Source organism: Durio zibethinus, chromosome 3, assembly GCF_047325235.1.
Source record: "Durio zibethinus cultivar Kanyao isolate XHJ-2024 chromosome 3, ASM4732523v1, whole genome shotgun sequence".
NCBI lineage: Eukaryota > Viridiplantae > Streptophyta > Magnoliopsida > Malvales > Malvaceae > Durio > Durio zibethinus.
Window position 1 is genome coordinate 36,205,694 of NC_143164.1, and position 24,081 is coordinate 36,229,774.

General features: G+C 34.2%; 5 protein-coding genes and 1 non-coding gene across 11 annotated transcripts; 4 read left to right on the top strand and 2 right to left on the bottom strand.

The window, feature by feature from the left end:
* Positions 1-192: 192 nt before the first annotated feature.
* On the top strand, positions 193-3,501 carry LOC111283958 (ER lumen protein-retaining receptor-like). 2 transcript variants are annotated; one of them, XM_022872653.2, is made up of 6 exons: positions 193-645; positions 708-973; positions 1,059-1,174; positions 1,969-2,042; positions 3,057-3,120; positions 3,213-3,501. In XM_022872653.2, the coding sequence occupies exons 1-6, from the start codon at positions 555-557 to the stop codon at positions 3,247-3,249; spliced, it is 648 nt and encodes a 215-aa protein (XP_022728388.2). In that variant the 5' UTR covers positions 193-554; the 3' UTR covers positions 3,250-3,501. The 2 variants fall into 2 exon arrangements, with proteins under 2 accessions (XP_022728388.2, XP_022728389.2); XM_022872654.2 differs by having other exon boundaries at positions 193-576.
* A 1,045-nt stretch (positions 3,502-4,546) lies between these two features.
* LOC111283460 (small ubiquitin-related modifier 1-like) lies at positions 4,547-7,414 on the bottom strand. Its single transcript, XM_022872040.2, has 3 exons — positions 7,209-7,414; positions 6,971-7,120; positions 4,547-4,847 (listed from the first exon to the last, which is right to left on the bottom strand). The coding sequence occupies exons 1-3, from the start codon at positions 7,323-7,325 to the stop codon at positions 4,776-4,778; spliced, it is 339 nt and encodes a 112-aa protein (XP_022727775.1). The 5' UTR covers positions 7,326-7,414; the 3' UTR covers positions 4,547-4,775.
* A 2,299-nt stretch (positions 7,415-9,713) lies between these two features.
* On the top strand, positions 9,714-14,709 carry LOC111283819 (uncharacterized). Of its 3 annotated transcripts, XM_022872444.2 has the most exons (6): positions 9,714-10,076; positions 10,401-10,553; positions 11,250-12,509; positions 13,407-13,556; positions 13,640-13,820; positions 14,390-14,709. In XM_022872444.2, exons 3-6 carry the CDS (start codon positions 11,274-11,276, stop codon positions 14,575-14,577), a joined length of 1,755 nt encoding a protein of 584 aa, XP_022728179.2. In that variant the 5' UTR covers positions 9,714-10,076; positions 10,401-10,553; positions 11,250-11,273; the 3' UTR covers positions 14,578-14,709. The 3 variants fall into 3 exon arrangements, with proteins under 3 accessions (XP_022728179.2, XP_022728177.2, XP_089614844.1); XM_022872442.2 differs by lacking the exon at positions 10,401-10,553 and having other exon boundaries at positions 9,731-10,076; XM_089758718.1 differs by lacking the exon at positions 10,401-10,553 and having other exon boundaries at positions 9,956-10,072.
* An 825-nt stretch (positions 14,710-15,534) lies between these two features.
* Positions 15,535-18,806, top strand: LOC111283340 (uncharacterized). Its single transcript, XM_022871802.2, has 6 exons — positions 15,535-15,968; positions 16,609-16,670; positions 16,779-17,050; positions 17,575-17,649; positions 17,775-17,837; positions 18,497-18,806. The coding sequence occupies exons 1-6, from the start codon at positions 15,862-15,864 to the stop codon at positions 18,554-18,556; spliced, it is 639 nt and encodes a 212-aa protein (XP_022727537.1). The 5' UTR covers positions 15,535-15,861; the 3' UTR covers positions 18,557-18,806.
* Positions 18,807-19,380: 574 nt separating this feature from the next.
* LOC111283339 (uncharacterized) lies at positions 19,381-23,757 on the bottom strand. 3 transcript variants are annotated; one of them, XR_016341063.1, is made up of 13 exons: positions 23,525-23,757; positions 22,765-23,419; positions 22,528-22,612; positions 22,351-22,440; positions 22,061-22,134; positions 21,701-21,785; positions 21,515-21,601; positions 21,090-21,220; positions 20,766-20,847; positions 20,643-20,690; positions 20,452-20,524; positions 20,223-20,365; positions 19,381-19,764 (listed from the first exon to the last, which is right to left on the bottom strand). XR_016341063.1 is itself a non-coding variant. In XM_022871796.2 (13 exons), the coding sequence occupies exons 1-13, from the start codon at positions 23,700-23,702 to the stop codon at positions 19,645-19,647; spliced, it is 1,812 nt and encodes a 603-aa protein (XP_022727531.2). In that variant the 5' UTR covers positions 23,703-23,757; the 3' UTR covers positions 19,381-19,644. The 3 variants fall into 3 exon arrangements, 2 of the variants coding, with proteins under 2 accessions (XP_022727531.2, XP_022727535.2); XM_022871796.2 differs by having other exon boundaries at positions 20,223-20,326; XM_022871800.2 differs by lacking the exon at positions 20,223-20,365 and having other exon boundaries at positions 19,557-19,764.
* A 78-nt stretch (positions 23,758-23,835) lies between these two features.
* Positions 23,836-23,908, top strand: TRNAK-UUU (transfer RNA lysine (anticodon UUU)). Its single transcript has one exon. It is a non-coding gene; the product is annotated as a tRNA-Lys (tRNA).
* Positions 23,909-24,081: the final 173 nt, after the last annotated feature.

Genomic DNA, 24,081 nt, shown 5'->3' on the forward strand with positions numbered 1-24,081 from the left:
ATATTTAAAAACTTTTAAAATTAAGATAAAAATAATTAAATAATTTTACTTAAAATTGATTTTAAAATATATAGGAAAAAAACAAAAGTACAAACAGAAACACCCTTTACGTTAAAACAATCCATTACCCTCAATAAATTCTTCCTCTTTCAATTGAAAACTTTAAAAAAAAAAAAAAAAAGGGTAATTGAAAGGCCAAATGCAACCATGGTGCAGTTGGGGGCAACGGCTATATAATTGGCCCAAAAAATATCTCTACTTGTTTTGGGTATAAACCTGAAATCGACACTACTTGCCGTCAATAGTCTCGCGCTGACCAGAATGTGACTGTGGATACGATGACCTGTCCGAAACTTATTGGTAAAGGATCATTGTCTCCGGTTCCACCGTTAGGATGTTCGATTTTTTTTTTTTTAAAGAAAAACCAACAGAAAATGAAATACTTGGAAACCACAAGATCAAACCCACTCTCTGAACAAAAAAAGAAAAAGGACCGTTGGAAACGTTTGGGCAGGTGAAGGGAAATTTAGGCTTTTGGATCTGGAAGAGCGAAAATGAACATATTCAGATTAGCAGGTGATATGACTCACCTGGCCAGCGTTCTCGTCTTGCTTCTCAAGATCCACACCATCAAATCTTGCGCCGGTAATTTTTTTTTAGGTTTCGAGCTTCGATTTTTTATTTTTGATTTTTTTGAATTGGCACAGGTATTTCTTTGAAGACTCAAGAGCTTTACGCTGTCGTTTTTGCTAGCCGTTACTTGGACATATTTACTGATTTTATATCTCTTTACAACACTTTGATGAAATTAATATTTTTGGGAAGCTCGTTTTCGATTGTTTGGTATATGCGTGGCCATAAGGTTGTTCGAAGATCTTACGATAAAGACCAAGACACTTTCCGCCATTATTTTCTTCTATTGCCTTGCCTGCTCTTGGCCCTTCTTATTCATGAGAACTTCACCTTCAAGGAGGTCTCTTAATTTTTTTTCCTTGAATTTTTTCAATTATGGTACATTTTGTACTTTTTTGTTTTGATTTATGGAAAATGGGTTCCAGGTAATGTGGACTTTTTCGTTGTATCTTGAAGCTGTTGCTATACTTCCTCAGCTTGTGCTATTGCAAAGGACTAGAAACATTGACAACTTGACTGGCCAATATGTGTTTCTTCTTGGGTATGCTTTAAACTTATCAAATGTTCTAAAAGTACTAATGTTTATTTAATTAATTGAAAATACCCTTAGGTCTTGTGCTTTGTTTGGTTTGTTTTAGTTTCGTGAATTTGTTATTTGAATTGGTTCTGCCTTATGTTTAATTTTTAATCATGTATGAAACATAATATCTTTTCAATTAACAATATGTTGTTTGAACCTGAGACTTTCAAGTTGACAGTGTCAGGATAAAAATGTAGGCTTTCCTTTGCATCATGTTTTGGATTCTTAACTGTTCTTTAGGACTCAATGAAGTTTAGTATCTTTGTGAGTTCAGAATTTCTTCATCCTTACGAAGGTTTATATTGGAAGCTTCAAGAGATAATGACTTGGGATTTTTGTTGCCGGTAATATGATTCTGTTACTCTTCTTTATGGTCAGATATCCTTTGTTTCAGAGGACCAAAAGAGAAAAGAATAATAGGCCTGAATTAAGAGTTATAGCCTACATTGAAGAGAGCTAGAGAAAAGGGTTTTTTGGCTAACTAAAAATAAAATTTGTAAGCTGTTGTTTTACATATGATTCCGTATGCATTGGAAGTACTTTTTGCAGTATGGTAGGAAAAACTCAATGCATCATTAACCATGTTACGAATTTCCGAATGAAAAGATTGAGGCATTCTTTTTTAGAATATTTATTTGATGATGTGATGTCTTTCTTGATTTGTACAGGATTTTGAATTTTCCTTTTGTAGTGGATGTGCATGTTTATGTGTGTAATGGACAGATCTGCTTATATGTATTTCTCTTTTATTGCAGAGCATATCGAGGATTATACATTTTTAACTGGATTTATCGATACTTTACTGAACCACACTATGTCCACTGGATACGTAAGTCTCTCTTTCTCTTTCAGAGAATATATTGCTTTGAAAGTTCTATATGCATCATACACGTATAAATTGGTTTATGATTTAACTTTTAAACTTGTGTTAGAAAGGCTGCAAGGGGGTCCTTTCTTCTCTTTCATTTTTCTTCCCCCTTTAAACTTTAAAACATGAGTGGGAGAGGTGAGAAAGACTGACAGTTCATCTCTTTGTTGATGTTTTTAGAGCCATATGCCCCCACATCTAGTTGAACATAGCCAAATATTTGAATTTGATTTATTTAAGATCAATATCAAAGCTGTTTTTTTTTTTTTAATTGTTGATTGTTAGGATTTTTAGGACCTCTTTGTCTGTTGGTTGTTACACCATTAAAAAGTCAAATTTTAGATTGTTGCTATGATTTGAGCTTTATGTCTAACATATTGCTTATGTTGTTATGGTCTCTCCTTTGTTGTTGTAAGATAATAATTTTTATCTCTTGGATTCTAGTACTAGAAATAAATGTAGTAGTAACTCAGAAAGTGCTTGGGGTTGCATAATTTGTGAATTGCTTCATTTGGCTCTGGACCTAGTTTTTTTCCCTCCCTTTCACACATAGACAGGGTGGTGATCATGGAGTTACCTTGGCAGATATCATTAGCATCGTTCTGGTGGTGTTGGTTAGCTACAGGCAACACGGCATATTAGATTAATACTAGCTTTGACATTCTCAAGAGGGTAGCATGTTCATCTGATGCCCTTGGGCTTTAGTATATATGTGGTGTAATAACTTTTGGAAGGAATTTTCTGGTTTGTAGATCTGTTTCTCTCTTAAATTATTACTTTGTTATGAATGGTTAAAATTGATGACCAACTTTATCATATTGAATGAAGATGATTCTAGAAAATTTAACCATTTTAGTAGCATATTTGGGCTCTAGTCAATTGCCCATGTTTACATGGGCTTTGGCCTTTCTCGATATACTCTCTTGTGTGCTTATATAGGTTGTTGCTTCTTACATTCTTTTATGGCTCTTGCAGCTTGGATTTCTGGGATTGTTCAGACACTCCTTTACGCCGACTTTTTCTACTACTACCTTAACAGGTGAAAGTCTAAAATTTTAATATACGAAGTTATGGTTGTTTCTATTAATCTGAATCATCTCTTTTATATTCTATGCTTCTTGATGGTTGCAGCTGGAAGAACAACAAAAAACTTCATTTGCCAGCTTGAGATGCTCATGCTTCATGACAAGCAAAGGGTTCCCTTCAGAACCTGGGAATAGATTAATTTTGCAGACAAGTAGCTAAACTTCTGTTGTTTTTGATACTGTCCTTCTATTTTACATGTCATTTAGGGATGTATACCTTTTAAGATCGAAGGCCAATTGTTTGTAGTCCCTGAAAATGATTAAAATGTAAGAAAAAGGAATCTTGGGCTCCGTTTGGTACGCCTGAAAAGACTTTTTGGAAGCCATTTTCTGTATTTTCCCATGTTCGGTTAGCTCAAAGAAAATTAGTCACCGGAAAACTTTTTTGGTCAATGGAAAAAGGCAAAGCAATTTGAGCAAATTTCTCCAGTTTTCTTTCTCTTTCACCTTTTTCCATCATCAACATCTTTTCTTTTCTTATTCTCCCTCTTCTTTCCCTTTCATTGCTCTTAATCTCTGTCCACATTCTCTTATGTTCAATGGCAATGGCCAAAGTTGCCCATGACCCCACACCCAGCAACTATACATTTTCTCATGACCCTCTGTAATTGGTAAATTTTGATGTTTTAGCATGAAACTCTTGCTAAATGAGACTTGGATTTTGAAGTTTTTATGCAATTTCAAATCTTTAGTATAAAACATTTGTTGGCCTCAAGAAATTCTTTCAAAATTTGAGTACAAAGTTGAATATTTGGTTAATTGGAATATAGAAATTTTCAGTGCAAAGATAATAAAATTTTGGGTATTTTCCCTTGAATTACTATCGATGGAAATCAAACATTATTTCTCAATTTATGTGCTTAATTTGCCAAATCAGACATAAAGATTGGAACCCTTCATTTTAGTGTAAATTTTGATAACTTAATGAATCACGTCCGTTTGCTTTATGACTTGCAATTAGCTTCATGGTCAGCGGTCACAGCATCAACGGAATTGTCTAGTGCTACATTTGTATTGCTATCGGGTTAAAAAAAATGCATTTAAAAATGATAGTTAAAAATTTTAAAAATTTGATATTATTGTAAAAAAATTCAACAAGTAATTAAAAAAGTCTTTAAAAATATGTATAAAATAATAAAATAATTTTTTTTATTTCAAATATATTTTTTATCGCAAAAATACTTTGAAGAACCTTTTAATTTTGATTGGAAAATGGAACTTTTAAACTAAATAACATTTAACAATAAATAAATCGGACCATAATTTACATAAAAGTATTGGATCATTGAGGTTAGGTGACTCAATAACACTTGGCCTTGCAAACCCAAATTGCATTCTTAAGGAAATCAGGATGTGCTTAACAAAACATCAACTGGCCACTAAAGCCGAAGCAAAATTTGCAGTTCTTCATGTATTATTAAATCAACAGGCCAAACCATCAAATAAATATCCATGCATGAGAAATTTACTACTAGCAGAAAACCACTGTTCCAGAAGTTTTCTAGATCTTTCATTTACATAAATGTAATAAAATATGATACCACTACTTTGCTCCAAGCCTGTCTCCCCTAGCTTTTTCTGTGTATTTCTAATGTAGTCCAATTAGCAGCTATGGACTTCCACACCCACCTCCGGTCTGGTGCAGCATTGCATCAATTTCATCTCCATCCTCCATCTCGAGCTAGCCACCCACGACAAAATCCAGGCAAAACCACAGCAATAAGTTATGTGACTATGATTCATAAGAGCACGACCATTACGCAAACATGATTCATAAGAGCATGATCACGCTTATAATGTATCATTCGTTTCTAACCTATACTTTAACACTGACATACATTTAAATGGGCTAAGGATAAATTACAGTGAATTTCAAACAACTGCCATCACAATCAGCATTCCGCATTCTCCTTATCCTACTTTAAAACTGAAGGAAGCATCCAATCAGATTATTTCATTTAATGCATAGTGCGAAATGCAGCAATGAAAAAAAATGAGGTAATAGTCTTATATTATGATGATATTAATTTATCATCCTAGGGTAGAATTTAAAAAAATTTCACAAGTAAACTTATACTTTTGCTACTTGTCCGTTTTAGTAATTAAGTTTATAACTTAATATTGCTTTCCTGACCACGCCAAATGCATATAAACCCACTTATTGAGTCTCCAAATTTCAACTACCACACAGAATGATTATTGTTCTATAAACGGACAATCTATATGTTCGCTACTTGTCCATTTTAGTAATTAAGTTTTTTTTGGCCAATTTAGTAATTAAGTAAATAACTCAATATTGCTTTCTTGAACACGCAAGTTATAAACCCACTCATTGAGTTCCTAAATACTATTGCTAATTGTCCGTTTTAGTAATTAAGTTATTAGCTCAATATGGCTTTCCTGAACACACAAGTATATTTATAAACCCACTCATTGTGTTTCTAAATTTAAACTACAATATGGGACGGGATACGGACAATTTATCCTATTGCTACTTGTCCGTTTTAGTAATCAAGTTAATAACTCAATATCACTTTCCTGAACACACGAGTATATTTATAAACCCACTCATTGAGTTTCTAAATTTAAACTAATATATAGGATAATAAACCAGCAATTTATACTTTTGCTACTTGTCCGTTTTAGTAATCAAGTTAATAACTCTATCACTTTCCTGAACACACAATGATTCTATAACTTTCCTAGCACACAAATATATCTATAAACCCACTCATTGAGTTTCTAAATTTAAACTACTATATGGGATAGGATACCGGCAATTTATCCTATTGCTACTTGTCCGTTTTAGTAATCAAGTTAATAACTAAATATCACTTTCCTGAACACACAAGTATATTTATAAACCCACTCATTGACTTTCTAAATTTAAACTACTATATAGGATAAGAAACCGGCAATTTATATTTCCGCTACTCGTCCATTTTAGTAATCAAGTTAATAACTCTATCACTCTACTGAACACACAATAACTCTATAACTTTCCTGAACACACAAATATATCTATAAACCTAGTAATCAAGTTAATAACTCTATCACTCTCCTGAACACATAATAACTCTATAACTTTCCTGCACACACAAATATATCTATAAACCCACTCATTGAGTTTCTAAATTTAAACTACTATATAGGATATGATACCGGCAATTTATACTTTTGCTACTCGTCCATTTTAGTAATCAAGTTAATAACTCAGTATCCCTTTCCTGAACACACAAGTATGTTTATAAACCCACTCATTGAGTTTCTAAATTTAAACTACTATATGGGGTAGGATATTGGAAATTTATCCTATTGCTAGTTCTCCGTTTTAGTAATCAAGTTAATAACTCATTATCAATTTCCTTAACACACGACAAGGATATTTATATACCACTCATTGAGTTTCTGTGACACACAATCCCACATCAGGAGATATATGTTATGATATATAAGTAGAGGCTTTTGGTGTCTTTTGCGACAAAACCGTGAGAGCTTAACGAAATATTGTTTTCCTTGAAACATAATAACCCCATTAACATTCCAGCAAATATTACATACCAATGTTTAACAAAGTACCCTCATTTATGTTCTGAAATCACCATATTAACAATCAAAAGCCACATTGAATAGACAATTTCTTTTTAAAAAAGTGTATATTCAGATGTCTCCTTAGAGCGCTTGTCGAAATTATCAGCTCAAAAGCTTATGTACATATTTATATAGCAATTCAGAACCTTGAAATAACAGCATCAACTATCAAGACAAGTAGAGTAGCGTTTGGAAACAAACAAGGAAATTTACCTCATCGGGAGTCTGCTCTCCTCGGAGCCTCCGCCCATCAAACAAGAAAGCAATTGAGCTCATATCCACCGACTGCCTATCGCAATATGCATTCATCAGTTTCCTCAGCTGAGTGCTTCTCTTAATCCTGAAAAACACTTCATTGCCATCCTACAAACAAACGAGCCAAGAACAAACAATCAGAAAAGAAAACAAAAAAAGAAGAAAAGAGATGATCTGAAGGACGTAAAAATAAAACCTGGCCCTTGACTTTGAGGTTAATGTGGGCAGATTGATCGGCTGGCTTCCGATCCTCCTCCTGTCCTCCGCCACTAGCTCCGCCAACACTTCCGCCAACGCCCCCTTTCGCAGACATTTTTCCAGTGACGCCCTTCGGTTTCTCGTGCGTGGAGATTTAAAAAGGGCGGTTCCCTCAGAATAAGACAAAACGGGACTTTGAAATACAAGAAATAGCGTTGATTTTACGCGACATATAAACTTGTCAACCAAGTGGACTCCACTTTCTCAACTCACTCGAAGGTCCTCGCGTAGTGGCAATAAGGTAATATTGTGAAAATATAATTTGTACTAATTGATGACGTGGAGCTCTTATTAAGCGAGTTTTAAGGGATTCCATATGCGCCCGGATGTGGGGAAATGAAACGTTGGGAATTGAACTGGATTTGATAAAGATTTAGATTCCGGGTTTGGGAATCTATTAAATGGTGGGCGTTGGGGGGGAATCGGAATGGACGGTCGAGATTGAGTATATGGGAATTGTACGGCTGAGGATGGTTCGGAAAATTGTGGTGGGGTAAGGGGATCAGGTGTGGCATATGGTTGGATGGGAACATATATGGTGAAGTCCACAAATAATTTTTGAAAATATATCACCTTCTTACCATAAATGTTTGGCAGCATAAGGAAATTAGTTGCTCCTAAATCCAACTCAATTTAATTTGATTAAAAAATTAAATTTTTTTTTATTATAAATGTCAGAAATTGAAAAAAATTGAGATATATTTGATACACAAAATTATAAAAAAATAAAATAAAATATTATTATTATATTTTATATTTCATATGTGTAAAGATTAAAATATAATAATTTATTTATTAATCAAATTTATTTTTTTTGAAAGTTTATATAATTTAAATTATAAATATAATTTTTAAGAATATAATAAGACACATAAATTTAATTTTATGAATTAAAAATTAATTCTTTTTATTTTTTAAAAAATTGAATCATTTTATATATAAATGATAATAGGTAAGATTAAAATAGATTTTTGCTTGTCACAAATATGATCTAGTTCTATAAACTTAATACTTGAATTAAATCTAATATTAAAATTTTATTTTTTTTATATTTGAATTCAATCTGATTTATATATGCTTAAATCGGTAACCAATCCAATTTGACTTGAAATTAATAAAATAATATTTTAAATATAAAATATTATTTTAAAATATAAATATATAATTAAATAAATAATAAAAAATAATATATATAAGATTAGATTGAGGTGAATTTGCTTAAAACTTGATATGACTTGTGTTTAACTTTTTTTTTTCAAAAAGACTCAATCCGAAGTCGAATTTATAAAAAATGATCTTACAAAGTCGAGTTAGGATGAAATTCATCATATACGAGTTTGATTGTCAACCTTAATCTTATATAAAAAAATAATTAATTATTTTTATAATTTTATTAAAATTTTAAAATATAAATAAAATATAATATATAATAATTATCATCATATTTTATTAATTATTTTATATATCATGATCTTGTTTTGTTTATTGAAAAACGTAACAATCAGATATGATTTAACTTGTTGATAATCAAATCATGGATGATTAACAAACATTCAAGATCGTCCCACATAAGCACAAGGGTGAATATTCACTTTGTCTTTTATACGTGATTTTAACTATGCGTTTAGTTTCAAGTTGTCGTTGTTGTCTTTTTTTTTTTTTAAGTACAAAATATCACTCTTTAAAAATAGTACAATTTTGTAAAGGGAACTTCCCATTTTATGCGGTGAATTTGTACAGAACCTTGCATGGTTTTGATGTGTCTGACGTTACATTGGAAGATGCTCATTGCATCAATTATTCGAGGACCAATCGAGGATGACTGTATAAAATATATTTCATGATCAATATTTAATATTTATAGGGTGGATTCCAATTAATGATTAATTAAGATGTAAACAAATTGATTTAATAATTTAAAATATAATATAATAATATGATATTAATATAAAATACGAAAATTATATGATTTAAAATTTTAATAATAATAATAATTATTATTATTATATATGAGTTTAATAAAAAATATATTTTATATTTTCATATTAATATAAATTATTACACATAATTTTTATATAAAATATAATAAAAATATATAAAATTTAATATTTTATATGATACGAATATATAAATAATTAAATTTATGTATGAATAGATTAAAAAATATTTTTTTATATAATCATAAAATATTTATCCGATAAAATTAATAAATTCATCGTAATTATATATATTATAAGTTAAAAAAAAAATCCAGATTCCTAGCTGAAAACATATAAATGGCACGTATATACGAACTGTCCAACCAGAGAACAATAAAAATATTGGAAATTAGACTCCGTCAGTCTCCAAGCAACAAGAAGAAGTGGGCTTCAAAGCCCAATCCACATGCAAGAACACCTTCTGGCCCATCTATAAAATGAGAGGTGGTATAATTGAGAAGAATAAGGCTCTTCACTGATCCCTTTTTTTTTTTTGAGAAGCTCCGTGGTGTTGTTGCTCGCATGGCGGATTCTCTATACCCACTAGCATAGTTTCAGGTTGCTAAGGAAACCCATTGATGGCGCTTCTTCAAAGACCATTTCTCGTGCTCCTTCTTATAGTAACTCATCAATTCTTGCAATATTGGGTTGCTTTTGGATCGGTCAATGAAGAAGGCCAAAAACAAGAAGAATTCAATGAGGAACTACTCTTGAAGCCATTGCCAGATCGCAAAGCTTTGGCTCATTTCCATTTTCAAAGCTCTGCCCCTCCTTCTACCTCGAATGGACGCCACCATCATTTATTTCCCAAAGCCATTTCTCAGTTGGTACCTTTTTTTTTTTTTAATTTCATTTTATTTTTCGTTTGAGTCACTTGGAATTCTTGGTCTTTAGAAAAACATAATTTTTCCTGAGTATTTATGTTTTCTTATGTTGCTTTTGTTGAATGGATTTAGAGAACTTAGCTTAGCTTAGTCAAGTTGATTTCTTTGGTTTCTGAATCTAGTATTCGTTTGGAAAGGTGGAAAATCTCAAGATTTGAAATCTTCCTGTTCTCTTGATACATTTATTAGCAAAATATTGAAGCATTGTGTGCTTTAGGGAGGGCTATGGATTTGCTTGCTTTTGATCTGCTTCTGCCTGGATGTTAGGTTGAAGGATCAGATTAAGCAAGGACTATAGAGTTGTCAACTCAGGCTGAGCCGAACCCAGGGCTTAGGTTCATGCAGCCACCCTTAAGAAGTAGCATAAAGCAGGTTTGCGGTTGAAATTCCAGCATCTGCACCTCCTTCCCATATCCTCAGGTTGCCTTCTTTGTACTAAACTCAGGCTGAGTCAATTTGAGTTGTTAGTGGACTGCATCAAGTTCCTAGACTAATCGGTATTTAAAATTTTGATTTATTAGCTTTTGTTTCATGACAAAAAATAGATGCAGATATTTTAAGCTTAAATGTAATCATTATCTCAGGAGCACTCAGCTTGGCCTGAGTCAATTAAGGTAGTTCATAAAGGTTCTTTTTTGTTTGAAAACCTTCTATTAGCTTATATACTTAAATATATCATTCAACCTATCTCTGATACTTTCCTACTCAAGTTATGATTAATTTATTTTTTTCTGCCTTCATAAATATACATGAGAATGAAATGTTTTTATGAACTTTTCCAACCTATTCAACAATGTTATGTCTGACATGAAGTACAAACTTGGCTATAAGTTTACCTGAAAAATATTATGCAGTGATTGTGTATGTGTTGCAGTAATTTTTTATATCTCTCTTTGTGTAAGGAAAAGATAACAAATAGCTTTATTGTAGACTTTAAGAAATTAACAATTAACTTAGGTAGCTTTGTTGCAGATATTAAAAGATTAACAATTGCTCTAGTTGTTTTTGTATAGGGCCAGTTGCCCTCCCTTGCACCAAAAAAAAAAAAGATTAGCAATTAAGCCAAGTCTTTACAGTATTTGAAAACAGTGCATGACTAAGTACGACTTTGAGCAGGTTCAGAAATTTCAAGTTAAGGAAATGGAGCTGTCTTTCACACAAGGCCGCTGGAACTATGAAAGCTCTGGTGGATTTGATCCCATATCAAGCAGCAATGCAAAGCCCCCTGGTGTTGAGTTATGGGCTGTCTTTGATGTACCACAACATCAGATTGATGCTTCGTGGAAGAATTTAACGCACTCTCTCTCAGGTCTTTTCTGTGCCTCAATAAACTTCTTAGAGTCTACTACAACTTATTCTGCCCCAGAATGGAGTTTTCCACCTGCTTCAGGCAATTTGAGGTATGGTACATTGCCTCGTGAACCTGTTTGCACAGAGAATCTAACTCCATGGCTGAAGTTGCTTCCTTGTCGGGACAAAGATGGGCTTGCCAAGTTACTGGATAGGCCATCAATTTACAGAGGTTTTTATCATTCTCAGCGGTTGCATTTGACATCAACTGGATCTGTTTCAGAGGGGATGGATTCAGGCATTGTATTAGAACAGACACTTACAGCTGTTCTCCGGCCTAATAGTCGAAGAGCCAGTATGGCCCATGCTAGTGAAAAACATATTCAACCAAGCTGGTCTCTTAGTTCAATTTTTGGGAAACAAGTTAGTGGAAGATGTGTTCTTGTGAAGTCTAGTAATGTGTATCTTTTACTGGACAGAGGTTTAGTGTCTGAACTGAAGCATCTATATAAAGAGAATGAGAAGCTTGTAGCAAATGATTTGACCACTGAGAATTTTTGGACTAATCCCAGCTTTGAGTTGTCTGCTAAACCAGAAAGGGTATTTATAGAAGAAAACAGTATGCATAGCAAGAGCTCATCCATTTTGTACAAGTTCCCAGTCGTGAAATATAGTGAATCTGAGCCATTTGATCTTGGCGTTATTTGGAAGGTTCCTGTAGTTTGGTTATGTCAACAAGCACCATTACGTGCTAGTAGGTTCTTGATGGGAAGTGGGAATGAGAGGGGTACCATTGCTATTTCCTTAAAATCTACACAATTGAGTGAGGGCTTCATGGGTGCTAATGCCAATGATAAAAGGTGTGAATTGCGAGTTTATGTTTTTCAAGTTGTGCCTTGGTATGTTAAGGTCTATTTCCATTCTCTGCAAGTGTTTGTCGATCAACAACCTAAGGCTGTTTCAGATATTATTGAGAAGATAAATGTTTCACCTTCCAAAGACAAAGTGTCTCCTGGTGTAATGGAAGTGGTTTTGAAACTTCCTTGCAGAGTTACATCAGCTGCTTTAACCATAGAGTTTGATAAGGTGCAGTTTTCATTATATTTATTTAGCTATTAGTTGATCTTGTTTACACATTCCATTCAATCAACATAAGTTATTTGTTTTTACCTGAGAAGCCAATTTGTTACTAAAGATTTGGATAAAACTGCTAATGTGATCCATAAAGGTGAGATGCTAGACTAATAATAACTGCACTAAATATTGGTGAGTTTCTGCTACATTGGGGTCCAATTTTTTAGATTAAGACAGAAAATTTATTTCTATAAAAGTTACTTACGATAAATTAGTCATATAAGATAGCAAATTGAATACTGTGAATATACCTAATATTGACACTGCAATATATCTGAACTCAGACTTTGAATATGTTTGCTAGTTTGAACAATAACCGATTAACTAATTCCACTTGTTATAGTTAATGTTGAGACCTAGATGTATCCCAATCTCTAGATTCTCAACCCATTGTTTACTCCTTGAGCCGGATGCATAAGATGAAACCCACCTATACATTCAAATTATATAATCTTTGCTTATGTCTGAAAAAAAAGAAGGATAAATTACCACTGGCTGCACCCATCATCCTCGCAAGTATTAGCTAACTTTAGCTATCTTTTATATATATATATATATATATATATATATATATATATATTCATTGCAATATTAGAACTTAGAAGAACTTTTATTGCACAAACTGCTGCTTCAGTAGAAAATGGAAAGTAGCTGCTATCCTGATATACTGCTATTAATCTAAGACATCTTCTGCTTTTGGATAATGACCATATGTTTTGATGAAATCAATAATTTCAATGAAACAAAAATAGCATATGCTTCTTGCTTGATGGGCCAAAGTTTAGTATGATTTCTGCTTTGTGGTGTATCGTTGACTAGTTGATCTTCTGTTTTGATATGTCTGAATAGGGTTTTTTACATATTGATGAATATCCCCCTGATGCTAATCAAGGATTTGACATACCATCAGCTATTATAAGCTTTCCAAACTTCCATGCAAGCATGGTTTTTCTCGAAGATGACTCTTTGAACAAGTCACCCTTATTGTCAAAGTTTCAGGTATTAATCTTGATATTTCTGGTCCTAAACATGATCAATTTGTATTCTTCTTCTCATTTGGTATTAGCTTGATTCTCATGCAGGAAAAAAGTCCTGTAATGTCTTACACAGAAGTATTATTGGTACCTTTGACAACACCTGATTTTAGCATGCCTTACAATGTTATCACAATTACGTGCACGGTGTTTGCATTGTATTTTGGATTATTGGTCAATGTACTACGAAGGCGTGTTGCTGAGGAGGAGAGATTTCTTAAAGACAAAGGTACGTTGATCTTAAGGAATTGGTCATTATCAGTTCTCTTGAGAATGTGGTTTTTTAAATTATGGTTTTAAATCATAAGTTCATAACATTAATCTCCTATATTATCATGGTGATAGCCCTTTATGCTAGTTGGTCAATATCACACAAGTCTAATTTGTCAAGTTCAATGCAAACTTTGGTAATATCAATAATGTCTATCAGTATATCTTTTAGTACTTAGCCACGTGGTCAGGTGAGCACGTTTGGAGGTGAATGAAAGGTGTTAAACTTCACCCGTAGTGAATCATTCATAAATTTTATGGTCCTTCTGAGTAGAACAGGTTTGTTTCTTGTTTCTTCATTACTTGCTTCTCTCTCTCATATCTGAAGAATGCTGGTCTCGGAAAGGTAATCGAAGGGAGATCATGAACGACCACCAGAAACTAAAATTTATATGGTTGGGGTGTTTAATTGCATTATATATGCTTGTGCAAACCGGTGCTTATGTTATGGTTGCAGCTTTTGCTGGTTTGACTATCTAAGTCGTCATCATTCCGACTGATATTTGTCTTTTATTGTTCTGCATTCAGCTGCCAGAAAAACTGGTTGGCCACTTCCGCTGCTATCAAAGTTGTCTGCCAAGCTTAGAGGTCGTCAGTGGGAGCAACCGCATTCAGCCCCAGCTTCGTCATCCTTCATTAACTCAAAGTTAGTCTTCAAAGTCATACTAGTAGCTGGACTTGCTGTAGGTTGGCAATACTATTTTTCACGAAGTTAAAACATATAGAAGTTTTCAGTGTACAATACGAGAAAAAAAAATCTCAGAATTAGTGAGAAGATCATGTTTTTCCAGAATCCCATGTGACTCAATTTTGTATCATTTTCTTTTACAATTTAACAATTCATACCAGATTGCTTTCGTACTATAAATTGCAGTGGCTGCATCAGGATGTTCCAATGATCATAGTCAAATGTCAAATTCTTCAAAAGTTTTTTTTTTCTTCCATTTTTTCTGCACACAATTATTTTGTTAAAAGAAACCAACAATTCTAAAAGAATAACCAGTGGACGACCTTGACAAACTTAGGGTTGTATATGAATTTAACATGAACACATGAATAAATGATGGAATGTGTATAGTTTGTTCGTTTATTTTTAGATGTGTTCGGGCTTGGTTTATGTTTGATAAAAAATTATTTTATTAGTTCGAATTCGGTTCGTTTAAGTGGTAAAATATTCATGCTCAATTCATGTTCAATTCATTTAAATTAAACGAGTTCATTTATAAATATTAAACGAATATGTTCATGAATAATAAATAAATTATAATTAAATAAATTTAAACAAATAAATTTTAAACAAATATAAATGAATCTTAAAATCAGATTAAAATAAAAGATAAAAATATAATTTTATTAGTATTATTACAAACGAATAACAAATAAATATTAAACGAATGAATTTTAAATAAATTTATTTATGAACATAAATGAACAAACATATTTCTGTTTGTGTTTGATTTATTTAATAAACTAATATAAAAATATTATTTAAAATTATTTATTAAACTTAATAAATAATAAAAACAGACACAATTTAAATATGTCATAAATAATTCATCCAAAAAATTTTTGTTTACACCTTTAGACAAACCCAACGTAGGGAATTTGGACTCATGGGCTTCAGAACAGATTACGCCTCTTTTTTTGGTTAACACGGTGCGTTTTGTTTCTACAGAGTCGCCCAGTCGGTGATGACTGATGTGTGAAGGAACTTAAAATTCTCGAACAGATCCTTCGCTACGCATCGCTCTCCAAATTCGAAAGCCCAACCAGTGAAAAAAAAAAAAAAAACAAAGACCAAAATCTTCAAATTGCTGACAAGTAGAAATTAATTACTTACACAAAATTAGGGCTAGGGTTTTTTATTTTATTTTTTTTCCTCACGCTTGCTAGAATTTTAATCGTAAAATCCTCTAGAGAACCAATCTGTCTTCATCGTCGACGCTTTTTCTCGCGATTTATAAAGATTAGGGTTAGGGTTTTTTTGTCAGCGGATAGAGATGTATGCTGATCGAGTGGAGGGTGCTGGTAAAAGGTCGGTAAAGGAGAGACTTAATGGCAACTTTGCTAACAACTCTATTCGCTGGCGTCAAATTACTGGCAAGAGGTTTGGTTTTTTCTCTTTATTTCTCTTTGTTTCTACGGAGAATAATTTTAAAAACCTGGGTTTATTTGCCTTATTAGGAATAAATTTTTGCTGTTGGTTTTGCCTTTGCTATGAAGGATTTGAGATGGAGCTAATCAGTGCATTAGACTTAAAGATCGTTTAAATAGAGAACCATGGTTTTGTTTAAATTCACTATATTTATGTATTAGATTTTTCTTGTATGGTTCCTGAATTGGTTAAATCTAGTATGTGTTATTCTTTTGTTACTATGATTTAGTATTTGCCATATGGTGCTCAATAGGCCCTATACAAATCTCCCCCGGCGGCAAAGAAAGGAAGTAAGAGCAAGCCAGTTTGCTGACACTGTTTTCATATTTTGATTTACTCCATTCTTTTGACCTTCCATAATTTTCTTATTGTTATGGTTGTTGCTTGCGAACTTAGGCATATGTGGTTTGAGTTTGTAAGGGGTATGAATGATTTTACCTCTTGGGTAGCAGTGTTGGTATTATATATCTTTTTCAAGTTGTAGTGATTTTTCAGCTGATGTTACCTGGCATCAGTTGAATTTGGTTTATTTACATTTTTGTGCCTTAATGCTCCTAATCTTTGAAGATATTTCATGCCATATCTTTTGCAGGCAGAGGCAAGATGACAAGTGGGAACATGATCTTTACCAAGATGATGTACCTCAAGTTTCAAGTATGGATTGCCTGACACAATCACATGCAACTAAAATATTGCTGCTATAGTTGGATGCAACTAGATCATCTTTATTTGGTTTTGACTGTGTGTTAATGGCTTGTGAAGATCGCAAAGTCGATGCCCGAGATCTTCGTTTGAAGCTCCAAAGGAAAAGTCTCCAACAGGTGTCTCTAAGTGGAAGGGGGACTCTCTCAGGTGTGCGTGACCTTCGTGAAAAATTATCTGGGACAATGAATACACAACCGATGAATGCTGATCCACCAAAACCAAAACTGGAAGTAGCCAAACCAGCCTGGAAAAGTGTAGCAGTTGAAACTCCTGAGCCTGAGCCCAAAAGGGCTGCAACTATGGCAGCAAGGAAGAAGGCTCAGCAAAAGGTATAGAACTTCTACACTTCTTGCTTATTATTATCATCTCTTACCATTTTGGGCTGTTAGGGACACCCCCTCCCTGGCTCCCCCATCCTTTTCTTCCTCTTCCCTAAGTTAACACAAAACAAAGGGATGGCTAGCATTTTTGTTTGCATGATATTATAATATGTGACATGATATTTTTATACCTTGACATTTCAATTTTTGTTGGTGTTTTACGTTTATTGTTTTGTTAATTGACAAGCATGATACATTAAAAGTAAAGCTTTGTTTTACCTTCTTATCTGTTTTCCTCCTGTCAGAGGTGGGTGGGGGTTCAAAAACCTGCCATGTATGGCAATGGCATGCATATTGCTAGGGCTTGTTTACATTGGTTTGCGATGTATGATGAAGTGAACCGATTAAAGTTGACCTGCATATGTTTGCTGTTTAAGCTGCAACTTAAGAGCCATCCCCCATTATATTTTATTGCCAATACATGTTATGGTAGTTATTTTATTAGTGTCTAAGCTATGTGGTTTGTTATGCAGGCTAATACATCAGTGGAAGGCTTCCTCCAGTCGTTGGGTCTTGAAAAATACGCAATTACTTTTCAAGTAGAGGAAGTATGTAGTTTTATTCTTTCTTCTGTTTTTTGTACATTGGCCCCTTTTCTTGTTTTAAATCATTACATAAATTAAAGGAATTTTTGCTTCAACTATAACTATAAGATATAAACCTCCTTCTGCAGGTTGATATGACAGCTCTTTTACACATGACTGATGAGGATCTGAAAGCATTAGGCATACCAATGGTAACTTAAAACGAACCTTCAACATGTGGATGCACGGTTTATGTTTTGAATTTTCTTTAAGCTCTCTTTGATGTTTGTCTTGATTGATGAGGGATTTAAAATAGGGATGAACGCTATAATCCGGTTTCAGAACCAAGCAATTGTGTTACTTTACCCTTGTTTTCTTCAGTTTTCCAATTTGAGATGCTCCAAATGTTTGCATCGTTTAAAAAAGTCAAGGCATACCCTTCTTAACTTATGAAAATTTCCTTTTTTCACTGACCAAGAAAATCCCTTTTTTTGCTTGCCTTCTTCTTATTACATATAATAATTTTACAGTATTATTGGAATTAATAGTTTAATTATATTTAAATGTATAAATTGAAATTTTTGGTATGTATCTATGGTGAGTGATAGAGGGAGCTTAGAAAATCCTTAGTTTGAGTTTGTGTCAAGGTAATTTGAAAACGTATGTCGTTTTATTTCTACCTTTAGTCCAACATAATACTTGTGCCTTTCACTTAAGTGATTTGAAGCATTTCCTTCAATAAGCAACTGTCTTTTGTCTTCCGCTTTTTCTGTTATATGCATGTATAGGAAGTATTCTATTTTCCCTATTTCGTACTTGTTTTCTCTTCCCTGCACTCTGCCTTTAGGAAGCTATTTTGGTTTGCTTCCAGGGCCCAAGAAAGAAGATAATTCTTGCATTGGATTCTAGTGGCGGACATTCAGAGATTTAGCAAGTGGTTGTTGCAGGGCTGTGATTTGGCTGATAAGACCCCGCATGTAGCAATTCTTCTTGGTACTTTTTTTTCCCTTTCTTGTTCAGCTTTATTGACAAAAAAATATGGCTGCATTTGCTTGTTATTGAAATCAAAGGATGGAGTGTTAGATTAAGAGCTTTTTTTCTCCCTCATATGCTTCAGTTAGAAACTTTAAACTAATGTATGTGCTGCACTCTCTTAATTAAGTAAAATATCTTTTGATGCATTTGTAAAATCCAAATGAAGTGTAAAGGGGGATTTTGAGCTCAAATCATGTATTATATTAATGCGAAGCCCCCTTTTTTTATATACCAAGGGCAGCAATGGTTGTGATGACCCAAGGGAATATACAGTTTTTGTTTTGTAGCTTCTGCTTATTACTAATTGGAGAAGTCTCATCAGGTTTCCTCTTCCCTCTATGGAGTATGGAATCAGCAAAATTTTACATGCAACGCATTTTGTGTTCTGTAGATCCAGTAATTTAAATAATGTTATGAAAAACACACAAAGACGTGGTTTAAATTTTAACGATACGAGTTTATATGACAATTTTTATGTTTAGACACGAATCAAACATGGACATAACACGAATTGCCAAATTTAATAATGAGAATGTAAATGTGACAAATCTGCCTCTTAACACTTTTGTGTGATTTTTTGCGAAGTGACAAATCTACCTCTTAACATTCTGATTGATGCGAGGTGACAGTTGATTTTCATCTTCAAGGGAATGGTTTTCGTTTCCCTTTGGCAGTCTTCAATCGAACTAGAAAAGATTGGCATCAAGTATACACACTGCGTTTTAGCATGAACTGTTGTTTTGTCACTGACCAACAACACTCGGTATATATCCAAAACTTGTGCTTATAGAAATACTCTCAAATTCAACACTGCTCGATAAATTTTCTACGGCATATGACATCAGGTAATTGCTACGGATACAAGCATGTATAATGTGTTTCAAAATTGTGGATTCTCATGTGGCTAAATTGTCAATTTCCTCTGGCATCTTCCTTTCCAACTGTTGGAGCCTTTTGATATCAATCTTCGATCCACAGAAAAACTCAAGATGCTGCGTTTGCTTTAGCCTTCCAAGCTAGATACTTTGACTTTTCTTTTCTATATCTTCTCAATTCTCTTAGAGCTGCAAGCACAACATGCATAGAAACCGGCAGAAAAAATGGCTGCGCAAATAGAAGATGACATAGAATTATAGTTCAAGTCAAATAAACCGATGCAACTAATAGTAACCTAGTTAATAATCTGTTTGAATGAATAGATACTAGTTCAGCAACCAGAGGATGAAAGAAAGATGACTACAAAGAAAAGAATTGAAGAATGCTATATTGCAAAAAAATTAGAAATATTCACTGGACTTTTTATCTAAATTCCTGCTTTAAATTTATACAAACCACTCATTTAAACAATGATTTCTCCTTCCCTTCCATGGCCACTAAACACTGCATATACTCTTTTTTCACATAACCTTCAATTGAGTATTTAACTATTAGAAACCACTTAATTCCAATAGCACTTAAAACAAAATCTCAAGATACGAAGTAATAAAGCATGCTTTGGTAAGTAAATCTCAATTTCTGATTAATTATTATTAATCAAGATGTGTAAGTTTCATTTAACTAACCGAGTAGACAGCAAAACAGTGCTCGAAGGAATAGTAGCTGACAGACATAATAGATGGGTGGAAAAAAGCATCCTCTGCCAGAGACCTTGCTTGCCTTGAGGAAGCTGACAAAAGAGTGTAAATTGTTTGCTAGGGTAGTCTTGCTGATATAAGATTTGGAGAGCAAATAATTATTTTAAGACACAATTGAACAATAATCTACAGCCAACAGGTAAGTTTTGGAACATACCAGCTGAAGATTCATATACTCCATTAGAAGCATTACTTTGCGCCAGCTTTGCTGCCTCAAGAGAAAACTTCACCTACTCAAAGACACCACCATAAAATTAAATAATGTTAGTTCAATGATAATATTCAAACAGAAGCTTACAAATGCAAATGCTCCTATAAATAAACTTATAATACAATTTTATATCTTACCTGTTTTCCTATCTCATCCATAATAATCATCCTCGGCAGTGATTGAACCTGCATTAAAATTTGTCTTCAGTAGCAAAAAATTCACCTGAATCAGATGGTCCCTCTTGTAATACCAACACATACCAATCTTGAGAGAGATCCAAGTGTTGAAGCACATGAATGAAGATTAAAACATGTGTGCTGCCGTGACAATACATCCAATTCCCTGTGCAATAATTGAAAGTGAGAAATACTCTCAAGTCTCAATATGGACAGAATGAACAACTGAAGGAGAAAAAGATAATATATTTACATTTTAAGAAATTTGACTGGAATTTAAGGAAAAAACTTGCTAATCAGAACGCTACGAAATTGAGTCCACTTTTGTCAGGAAAATACTATTAGCCATCTGGCAAAAGGAATACGAGTTTCAGTTATAATTGCTAGTGACTTAGGATTTTGTCTTACCACTCAGTAAAACCTCTTTCGCTAGGTAAAAGGTTCCAAACGCCCGATGCACCAGCATAAATATTGACAGACTTGAATCCAAAAAGTTGCCGAAACTGCCCAGTGAACACTTCAAACATGTTCTCAAGATCCTGTTCAAGAACATTGATGCATTAAACTCGAGAAAACTAAATAGAAGCCACCTGTGATAATAGAAGATGTATTTTACTCATTCACTTATTCTCTTCTTTTCCAAAGTACAAGCTGGATGGCAATAAATCCACAAACTAAATGGTTTGAAACTGATTTCTGAACGTCAGTCACAAACAACAATAGTTGCTCTGGAAACTTACAGCATCTGAATGTGAATGTGCATGTGTGTGTTAGAGAGAGAGAGAGAGAGAGAGACTACACAGTTCTTTGTTGAATTTGTTATATCATCTAACCTGCATGGGAATTGTGCGCCTGGCAGTGGGCTTGTTATCATCCTTCAGACATCCCTGGGGGTTCCAAACAATAACACCTCCCCACATCTGAAAGGTTTCATGAGAACAATGTTTAATAAGGTAGCAGTTTAACAAGAATAATAAACCGGTGAAAGGCATGAAGATAATAAAGGCTTGATGACTAACTGGGGATATAAAGCCATTTGTATTAGAAATCTCCCCATTTGGCAGCTGGAGAAGAAGAGGGCATTCCTTTGCAGATGGTACATATCTGGCAACAGAGAGAAAAGTGCACAGCTTGAGAAAATGAAACGGGTGTGCAAGCAAATCATAAATATGAGAGTGAACAAGAGAGATTATTAACAACACTGGCAGATCAAAGTTGGCATACAGTCCAATCAACATTTTTTTTCCAAAAGTGGACATGAAACCAAAAATATATTGACTAGGATGGTCATATGCTTATTAGGTTGATACACCCTATACCTCCATAAATGCAATCATTACAGTTAAGTAACAAAGGGAGAATGGAGTAAAAGAATGTACACCACAAATTGCAGTATCTTTGATCGTCCACCAGCCGCAATTGAAGTATCCAAGTGCCATTCATTAGAATTTACCTGTTAAAACTACATATAAGTTCCCTTGATTTTTAAAAAAGAGGTACAATAACTCATGACTAAATGACAAATAGAAAGAATATCTGAAATTCTTGTCACCTTTTCCAAACGCAAACATGTTCATAAATAAATATAATAAAACTAAAGCACTAAGACATTTCCAACAGCATCCTAATCTACAGAAACCGAAGAAGTCAAAAACTTAAAGAAACATACAAAGAAAGGAAGATCTTTGGTACTAAAGACATAGCTCTGCAACTGTTGATCCCAATACGAGAATGAGGCCTTTGGTGTGTGGTACAAAACCTAGACATGAGAACAATCAAATCCCAGTCAGATGAAAAACCAGAATATAAGATACGAACGAAATGAAGAAGGAAGATGACCACTGACCTGACTTTCTACACTGATGTTTGCCACAGGCCCCAAAGCCTCAATCATAGGGGCCAATAAATTATTATCAATCTTTCGAAAATCCCTACACCATATACAAGGAAAAGAAAGATGATCAAAATGCAAAAGCACCATTACACTTGTTTAGTTTTATCATCCTTCTATCAAACATTTTCACCATAAACAAACAGAATCATAACAAAAACGAGCAAAAGTTAGCAGCAAAAAGGCTCATACCAATCATAAACCCAATCACGTGGATCCGCATTGAGCAAATTGAACGAAAGAACGATCCTCCCATCAGCTCCCACAGGCATAAACTCATTGCGAATCGACCCTTCCTCTCTCCCTCCATTCACAAACACCTTTACCAACACCTCAGCAACCTTCACCACAGCTATCTCCACCTCCCTGCCACTGCCAACAACCACCCACGCGCGCCTATTCTTCCCCACAACAGCTCTTTCACTCTCACCCTTCACCACCACCACACTGTACTCATTAGTTTTCCCACCAAAAACTGGCACCAACCTTTCATCGATCGCCACGTCATCGTTCTGATCAAAATCAATGGCGGTAATCGATCCGCACTGGTATGAACACGAATGTGGAGATGTGGTCGGGGAGTGGAGGCAATGGGAGCCGGAGTCGACAGTGACGGAGAGAGTGTAGTTATGGGAGCATTTAGGTTTTTGAGAGGTTAGCTTGGTAATTTCGGAGAGGATTGACAGACGGAGGCGATCTGGATCGGAGTCGAAGCCGACGAAAAGGGCATGGAAATGGAGCGGGAAGATTAAATGATCCGAGCCGAGCTGAGTCGAGAGCGAGTCGATTTCGCGAAACGGAAGCGGAGAACGGTAGATCTCGACAGATTTCCATAAGAATTGCAAACCTAAAATTCAATTTTCAAAAAAATATAATAAAAAGAAAAATTATTGGCTATTTATTAAAAAAAAAAGAGAATTATAAAGATGTGTATTCATATTCAGAGGCGGACCTAGGAGGAAAGAGAGGAGAACGGAGAAGGTAAGGAAAAGGCGCTTCAATCCGGGTTTGGTTTTACGCATTAACTTCGGGTTGAACTCAGGCTCCGATTCGGGTTGAGTTGGTGCTTCACTAGCATTGTCCGTTGATTTGGAGGAATCGGAGTCATGAGCTTCTGAGATTTCGGCCATTGCTGGAGAAGCTGCGGTTTCTTCTGCTCTGCACCCAGCGGTGACCGACTAGCCTAAAATTTTGAGCTTGGTCTTGCGGTTTTAAAAAAGTGTGTACAAGAGCTATATATAAATTGTGAAGAAAGATTGTCGAGCCGTCTTAGCTCAGCCGGTAGAGCGCATGGCTTTTAACCATGTGGTCGTGGGTTCGATTCCCACAGACGGCGAACGTTTTTCCTTTTTCTACAGCTGCGACAGTCGTTCGTATTAGAACGTAATCAAATCGAGTCGATATAATGAAAAATTCGAGCTTTAACTCTCAATTCGTGGCTCGTTATTCGGTTTAAATTCGATCGAGTTTTATTTTTTTAACTCGAGTTCGACTCGATAATAATGAAAC

Bases quoted from the DNA above. Each gene is read 5' to 3' on its own strand.
- LOC111283460 (XM_022872040.2), bottom strand. From the start codon at position 7,325: ATGTCTGCGAAAGGGGGCGTTGGCGGAAGTGTTGGCGGAGCTAGTGGC. The intron at 7,121-7,208 runs GTTTTATTTTTA...GTTTGTTTGTAG, and splicing joins ACCTCAAAGTCAAGGGCCAG to GATGGCAATGAAGTGTTTTT. The intron at 4,848-6,970 runs GTAAATTTCCTT...GTGGGTGGCTAG, and splicing joins GAGAGCAGACTCCCGATGAG to CTCGAGATGGAGGATGGAGA.
- LOC111283339 (XM_022871796.2), bottom strand. From the start codon at position 23,702: ATGGCCGAAATCTCAGAAGCTCATGACTCCGATTCCTCCAAATCAACG. The intron at 23,420-23,524 runs GTCCGCCTCTGA...ATTGAATTTTAG, and splicing joins TCTCCTCTCTTTCCTCCTAG to GTTTGCAATTCTTATGGAAA. The intron at 20,691-20,765 runs GTATGTGTTGGT...ATTTTAATGCAG, and splicing joins TTGGATCTCTCTCAAGATTG to GTTCAATCACTGCCGAGGAT.
- LOC111283958 (XM_022872653.2), top strand. From the start codon at position 555: ATGAACATATTCAGATTAGCAGGTGATATGACTCACCTGGCCAGCGTT. The intron at 1,175-1,968 runs GTATGCTTTAAA...CTTTTATTGCAG, and splicing joins CAATATGTGTTTCTTCTTGG to AGCATATCGAGGATTATACA. The intron at 2,043-3,056 runs GTAAGTCTCTCT...TGGCTCTTGCAG, and splicing joins ACACTATGTCCACTGGATAC to CTTGGATTTCTGGGATTGTT.
- LOC111283819 (XM_022872442.2), top strand. From the start codon at position 9,828: ATGGCGCTTCTTCAAAGACCATTTCTCGTGCTCCTTCTTATAGTAACT. The intron at 12,510-13,406 runs GTGCAGTTTTCA...ATGTCTGAATAG, and splicing joins TAACCATAGAGTTTGATAAG to GGTTTTTTACATATTGATGA. The intron at 13,821-14,389 runs GTACGTTGATCT...TTCTGCATTCAG, and splicing joins GAGATTTCTTAAAGACAAAG to CTGCCAGAAAAACTGGTTGG.
- LOC111283340 (XM_022871802.2), top strand. From the start codon at position 15,862: ATGTATGCTGATCGAGTGGAGGGTGCTGGTAAAAGGTCGGTAAAGGAG. The intron at 15,969-16,608 runs GTTTGGTTTTTT...TATCTTTTGCAG, and splicing joins CGTCAAATTACTGGCAAGAG to GCAGAGGCAAGATGACAAGT. The intron at 17,051-17,574 runs GTATAGAACTTC...TTTGTTATGCAG, and splicing joins GGAAGAAGGCTCAGCAAAAG to GCTAATACATCAGTGGAAGG.